The sequence below is a fragment of the Papaver somniferum genome, chromosome 11 (genome assembly GCF_003573695.1).
Source record: "Papaver somniferum cultivar HN1 chromosome 11, ASM357369v1, whole genome shotgun sequence".
In the NCBI taxonomy this organism is placed as follows: domain Eukaryota; kingdom Viridiplantae; phylum Streptophyta; class Magnoliopsida; order Ranunculales; family Papaveraceae; genus Papaver; species Papaver somniferum.
The window spans coordinates 9,432,430-9,439,848 of record NC_039368.1 but is presented as its reverse complement, the minus strand read 5'-3'; the positions used below and the strand labels follow the sequence as shown (position 1 = coordinate 9,439,848).

The following is a 7,419-nucleotide window of genomic DNA, read 5'->3' as shown; positions in this document are numbered from 1 at the left end:
AATGTGTTAATACGATCTTATTGTTGGTGGTGGAGACTCACAAAATCAAAGTCCATTGCCGCCATTAATAGAGAAGAGACCTACCACCATTTTTCTCCTGCAATTAAACCACCAACCGAAATCCAATGCGGCTTGTTACTGTTTATCAGAAATTAATGAGACCAGCTCAAACCGCAAATAATCAATGTTTCATTCATCTAGCTAGGAGGCTAGAGGCCTAGAATTTGTACGCTGAGGAGGACATCCGATAAAATTGGCACGACACACAAAAACACTAGTAGTAGTTAGTAAAGTGGGCACGGAAGATGTGATTGTTGGGTAGAAGAATATTCGTTTGGTTTTGGGGGAGAAGAACATGATCCATCTGTGCTGGCGTGGACTTCGACTATTAAAACAAAACAAGCGTGCAAATTAGGGCTGCACATGGTTTGGTACGGCCCAGTTCTCTTATGGAATCGATCCCTGTATTTGGTGTTGGCCGATCTGGAGTTGTATTTGTATCTCCGGTACCGATCCGGGACAACACCGGTACCGGATTTTTACTTAGTATGGAAATGTTTTCAGAATACAGAAAAAAAAAGGATCCAAATACACCAAACAGATCTGAGTTTTGATAATCAATACAATCAAACAATCCGTACAAATATTTTCCTACTACAATGAACATATTTCTAATTCTTCTGTTCACCAGGACAACCGAGTTTGATGTGTTTCATCTAATGGTCTTGATAATGCAGCTTTATCAAAATCATTTAGATTTCTGCTTCTATCAACATCTGTTGCTGAATCTGCCTTGTATTTTCAATGACATCCCGATGGATCTCTTCCATCATATTTAGTAATTACTTCATAGCAAAACATCTCGGACCCTAAATATCAACAGAATCAAATCATCAATCAATTTAATCCAAACAGAACCCTAAAAAATCCACGCAATAGTCAAACAATAAATTGAGATCCTTCAACTAATAATTTCATTTTCAAAACAATTAAAATCAATTAGCTATCATTAATAGTAAAAATTATACCTAAGAATACCCGTTTTGAAAAACCCAAGTTATAAATCTAGGGTTCGTTTTACTGAGAACCCCTAAAAAATTGAAACAAAATTAAAAATAACTAGACCAAAATCGAAGTAATGATAAACAAATCGAAGTAAAGAGGAAGTAAAGAGGAATAGAAGAATAAGAAGAATTGAAGTTATAAATCTAGGGTTCGTTTTACCTTATTCCAGATGGTGATGAAGAAAGAGTAATAATTTCTTCTGCTCCTTGCTTTTGAAGAAGAAAAGTAAAAACAAAATTAAAAACAAGAGAGTAAGACGAACAACATGGTGCTAATTGTGGTGGTGGAGGTTGTAATGGAGACTGGTGAGTGGTTGCGGCGTTGGCTCTATGGGAAGATGAAAAAGAAAAAAGAAATGGAGAAGAGAAGAGAAACTGGCTAGGTCATTGTCTCATCAACAATATATGTGTTAAGTGGACGGTTAGGATAGATTTTAACCTTATAATCAATGGTCCAAGTTTACTGGGTACTATCGGTCCAGGGTGGCCGGGAATAAGGTAAGAACAGGTACATGTCCCGATCTTCACCGGTTCTCATATTCTATTCCCGGTTCCTGTACCGGTCACACCGGTTCCGGTTCAGTTCCGGCCTGAATTTTCCGATTTCAGACCGGTACTCCGGTTCCCAACCGGTTCTTGTGCAGCCTTAGTGCAAACCATATACTCTATTTTTATAAGTTGCAATTGGACATGCATGCTTCATCAGTATGATAATTAGTGTTTCCATGATGAGAGAACTCATAAACTTGCACCCCTTAAATAACCCTAGCATTTTTATGGCGATCCCGGAAAAATTAGGGATAACCTTTTTATTCCCAACACATAAATAAGATTATGGGAGGCCCTATTAGTTTGGAGAATATCTAAATATCCTTTTACAGTCGGCAGTTTAATATTGATTTTATTAACCGATTATGACTGTGTTCTTCTCTTTTTTGCTTTGTTTTGAAAGAAAATAAAAATTTGGGGCTGCTATCATAATCGGTAGATAATAAACATCAAGAAAATACCGATTGTTTAATTGATAGGCAATAAACATCATGAAACTACTGATTGTGAAAATAGAGAAATCCCAAATTCTATTGGTTTTTGAAAATTTTGAATTTGGGACTACTACCACAATCGGTAGATAATGAACATTACGAAATTTCGAAAATTTACTACCGATTATATTTGTTTAAAGAATTAGAAAATTTAAGAAATTTGGCACAATCTAATTATGGGGCTACATTGTAATCGGGAGCCATTTTGTACCTATTACAGATATATTTTGGCTCAGTAGTTTACAATCGGTCGACATGGTACTTCATTATCTACCGATTCTGGGTTGTTCTCAATCATGTGAAAATGAAATTTCCTCTATATAACAAATTTCTCCCGATTATAAGCTTAACTATCGATTATGGAGGGTACATTTGCTATTTCGAAAAATTTGAGATAAAGGGTGGCTTCATAATTTTAGGTGACTCTATTTTGTTTTATTCGTCGTTCCTAATTCTTTCGCGATCGCCCCTAAAAATGCTAGGAAAAAAATCTTTTGGAACATATATCACCTAATTACAGATAAGGAAACTAAACAACGGACGGGCTAACAAACTGCGTAGCAGACAAAAATCAGGGAAAATTACACGATAACAATATGGAAACAGGCAATTCCACCATTTATTAACTAGATACCTAGTGCCAGTGTGGTAATGAACCAGTTCTTTCTATTGTATATACACATGCTTCAAAACAAAAAAAACAAAAACCGATTATCACAAGGTTCGTTGTAAAATGGTTGATTGTGGTATTGGCACCAGGCGCCCGCGAGCCAAATCATTTCCTTTCTCACCGGATTTTCACAGCGAGTCACGGCAATATGATAGGTTCCGACTACACCGCAGGGGAAAGCAACAGACACTCATTTTTAAGTTAAGTCAGACTTGGTGTATACGTGTCTGGGGGACCAAAAACAGAAATCCCGCATTAACCAGGCCGGCAAAACAGGTAAAGTGTATCGCCACCACCATCCACCAGCCCACCCCCATTAATGTTTGTTTGTGCTGCTGCTGCTGGTCCCGCAATAAAATCTTTCCAAAGCAACCATTATTTTTATTCAAGGCCACATAATGAAAACGGTTGTCCTCTTGCTGGCCCCCCGCCACACCAGAAATTACCCTTTTACCCCCAAAACAGACAAATCTCTCTTTCCGACTCTTCTTCTTACACATTCCTTCTTCTTCTCTGGTCAGTCTCCTTTTGAGTCGTCGTCTTCTGCTCCCTTTTCTGTGTCCGTTGAATTTTCTCCTCTTCTTTTTCCGGCAAGTATTATTCCGGAATTTCTTTCTTTCTTTATTTATTTAGTTCTTTTCTTTTTTCATCTTCTTCTTCTCCTACTTGTTGTTGAATTAGCTGTAAATAAAAGCTACCTACCACTACCTGAATTTCTTTCTCTTTTTTTCTTCTTTTCTTCTTCCCCACCATTTTTTCTCCAACAATAATTCCAACTTCCATCATTTATTGGTCCTCCTATCTCTTTTTCTCTTTCTATAGAACTCACAATTGATTCAAACTAATCAAAGGGGGTTTCTAAAATTTGGTCACTGGTCTTTGATTTGATTGATGGCTCCTCCTCCTCCTGCAACGACTAAAGTTTCTGAGTTCAATCAAAAAGACAATCACTGGTATACACACTTTTCCTTTACAACTTTGATGTTTCTGGGGCTTGATTTTGTCTCTCTTGATACAGTTTTTAGTGATTGTTTTTGGTTATTGTCGAACTTGGGGTTTTTGAATTTGTATGGTTTTACATCCAAAACCCCAATTTTGGATCATTTTAGCTTAATCAAAGAGTGGGTTTGGGTTTGGGTTTGATTCTCACCTGGGGGAGCTTAATTTATGCTAGAAAAGAAGAATTCTGATGAAAGGGTTTGTTTTCTTGGACAGGTATTGTACTGCTGGTTTGGCTAGTGATATTACTATCGGAATCGACAATGTATTCTTCCATCTACACAAGGTATGTACTTTTTGATCATAGCCTGAAATTGGATGACATTTTAGTCAGAGTGATTATTAGTAGTGTACTAGGTTTTAGGTGATTCAGATTTCAGGATTTAGACATTCTTACAAACTTAAGAACCAAGTTGTTTACTAGGTTTTGTTGAATTATTCAATCATTTCTCCCTTTGATTCATATCTGGGAATTTGGGTGTGTTGCATTCAACATTTGATGCCACAACCTGCCCATTATTTCACAATTATTTATTTGCATGAGTCGAGGTTCTTCTTTTGTTTGCTTCCCAATGATCTAAAGTGTGTGAAATTTAGTGCCATTCCTACGATTTAGAATTAGAAAAAGTTGATTATGGGATGCTTGACCATCTTGAGGTTTTTCTTTTGCTTCCCAATGATCCAAATTGAATGAAAGTAAGTGCCACAACAGTAGATCACAGTAAAAATGGATCTCTGGTGTTGGGTAAAGGAGTTCTTATCAGAAATATTTATCCCAAGGATGAGAGTAGTGTCATTTAATGTCCCCCCTTCTCTCGATGATGGTCCAGCTGCTCGTATCATAGTGACAATGGTAAACTATCTATGAAGCTTGCTGATTCCAAGGGCACGAGTTCATTTTGACGGCCTAAAAGCATGGCTATGAATTGCAATCTCTATCATATCTACAATGTAATGAAAAATCAACTTCACAGATTTATTGTGTATTAGAGCATTTAGCAGCGTCGTCTGGCTTGGCAGTTTAAGAATCGATCTAAACCATTAGTATGCACGGTTTACATTCCCATATGACCAATTATCTAGTTAATGAGCTTTTGATCTATCAGATTGTGTTGCAAGCAAGTTTCACTGTTTCCTTGCGTTACATTTAGCATTTTGTGGAAATTTTACATTCCCATATAACCAATCTTCTGCTGTTACTTGCTTTGCTTATCTGTTTAATAATGGGAACAAACAAATTTGCTCATCACCTAGTTTAGCCTCTTAGATCATAATTGGTTGTAACTAACAAAATTGTGTGCTCTCCAGTTTCCTCTTATGTCAAGATGTGGGAAGATTGCAAGCATATTAGAAGAGTCTCAGAATTCTCAAGCAGAGCCATTCAGTGCAGAATTAGTTGAATTTCCTGGTGGACCAGAAACATTCTTAATTGTGGCCAAATTCTGTTACGGGGTTCGGGTGGAATTGACACCAAAGAATATTGTGAAGGTGTACTGTGCAGCAGATTTTCTTGAAATGACAGAGGAGTATGGCGAAGATAACTTATCGGTAAAGTCGGAGAGTTACTTCCACAAAACAGTACTTCGTAACTGGAAGGATTGTGTTTTGTCCCTTCAGAGTTCTGAACCGGTTACTCCAAGAGCTGAAAAGCTCCAACTAGTGAGCAAATGTTTGGGTGCTCTGTCCATGATGGCTTGTACCGATCCAAGTTTATTTGGATGGCCGATGAAGATGTATGGCAGCTTACAGAGCCCTGGAGGAAGTATCTTGTGGAATGGAATTAACACAGGGGCAAGAATAAGAAGCTCGGAATCTGACTGGTGGTTTGAAGATATCTCATCCCTCAGTTTGCCTTTGTTTGAAAGACTTGTTCAAACAATGAAATCAAGGGGTATGAGGCCTGAGCATTTAGCACGTGCCATAATGTACTATGCAAGAAAATATCTACCAGGTCTTGGCCGTTGGCAAAGTGGTGAAGTTGGTAAAACTAGAACTGTTTTTAGCATGACACCTGCTGTCGTTGATCAAAGGGTACTACTTGAAAGTATTGAAAGACTGCTCCCAGAGAAGAAGGGAAAATCTTTTTGCCGTTTCTTATTGGGACTTCTACGTGTCTCAATGATACTTGAAATTAGTCCAGAATGCCGGGAGTCTCTGGAGAAGAGAATAGGAATGCAACTAGACATGGCATCTCTAGATAGTCTTCTGATCCCTAATTATTCAGACGCTGACACCTTGTATAATACCGATTGTGTAGAGAGGATAGTTACGCATTTTTTGTCATCAGAGCGGAACATATCATTGTTTTCCCCATCATCACTTGATTTAGAAGCATCACCATCATCTGAATCTTTAAGGAAGGTTGCGAAGTTGATTGACGACTACATTGCAGAGATTGCTTCGGATGTGAACCTGAAATCTGAAAAGTTATGCTCTCTTGCAGAGGCCCTTCCAGATTCTTCAAGATCTTTGCACGACGGGCTATACAGAGCTGTAGATATCTATTTCAAGGTTTGCATCTATTTATACTTCTTTTCTTATATGAATGCACATGAATAATGAAGAAATTTGAAATTCTTGAATTGATGGGCATTCCGTATACAATTGAATTAGCTAACTTTCCAATACGAAATCCAACAAATGATCATTGTCTTATGTGTTTTTTTTCATATTTCTTTGCAGGCGCATCCTTGGCTTTCAGATAGTGACAAGGAGAAAATCTGCAACATAATTGATTATCAGAAGCTTTCTATTGATGCGTGTACCCATGCATCTCAAAATGAACGCTTACCTCTCAGAGTCGTTCTTCAAGTCCTCTTCTTCGAACAGTTGCAGTTAAGATCAGCCCTGGCTGGTTGCTTAAATACCTTTGACACTGAAAGTGTCCCAGCTGGTCAAACCACCGCTGCCACTGACATGGCAGGCCAAATAATTCAGAGAGATGGATGGGTCACAGTTGTCCGTGAAAATCAGGCCCTGAAAGTAAACCTCGAGAGCATGAAATCAAGAGTAGGAGAACTTGAACAAGAATTCGGTAAAATAAAACAAGAAATGCAAAAGGTTGTCAAATCCCATAGCTCCCTCAGTTCTCCACGTTTGCTGGCCAGGAAAATTGGGTGTAAGCTCCTACAACAGCCTTCTGATCAACAGTCAGATATCATTGAAAGTGTCGTCCGAAGCCCCAGAGCTTCAGTGGAGTTAGCTCGTCCTTCTCGTCAATCCAGGCATCGGAAAAGCGTCTCTCTTCAATGAGGTCAACTGTAGAAAATATCGAATTTTTGATTAATTACACAGTAAAAGATGCAAATCCGGGAAGAACTGAAAATTCGTCGCCTCTCCAAACCGCGAGAAAGTATAGAATTTTACTTTCTTCCTGTTCTGATATAATCTTTTCGTTTCGTGTCCTCATTTTTATTTTTTTTGTTTTCAAGTATAGCAGCTCACATTCTGAATATACAGCTATACAGAATACACCATTTTGTCTTACAGAACTTGCAGCATATATTTATTGTAACACATCACTAATGTACATGAAAGATCATAGTGAATTGCATCTGTTTTGGGGCTTTCTTTCTTCTGTTTCTTTGCTTGTCAGTGTAAATGCATATGAAGATGAACCCATTTGCAAATTGCAATGCCAGTG

At 38.0% G+C, this 7,419-nt stretch overlaps 1 protein-coding gene and 1 long non-coding RNA gene across 2 annotated transcripts; one reads left to right on the top strand and one right to left on the bottom strand.

The window, feature by feature from the left end:
* Positions 1-566: 566 nt before the first annotated feature.
* Positions 567-1,444, bottom strand: LOC113323833. Its single transcript, XR_003347867.1, has 2 exons — positions 1,225-1,444; positions 567-869 (listed from the first exon to the last, which is right to left on the bottom strand). It is a non-coding gene; the product is annotated as an uncharacterized LOC113323833 (long non-coding RNA).
* A 1,838-nt stretch (positions 1,445-3,282) lies between these two features.
* LOC113323442 (BTB/POZ domain-containing protein At3g44820-like) lies at positions 3,283-7,350 on the top strand. The gene is made up of 4 exons (XM_026571760.1): positions 3,283-3,730; positions 3,993-4,062; positions 5,085-6,287; positions 6,459-7,350. The coding sequence occupies exons 1-4, from the start codon at positions 3,669-3,671 to the stop codon at positions 7,026-7,028; spliced, it is 1,905 nt and encodes a 634-aa protein (XP_026427545.1). The 5' UTR covers positions 3,283-3,668; the 3' UTR covers positions 7,029-7,350.
* Positions 7,351-7,419: the final 69 nt, after the last annotated feature.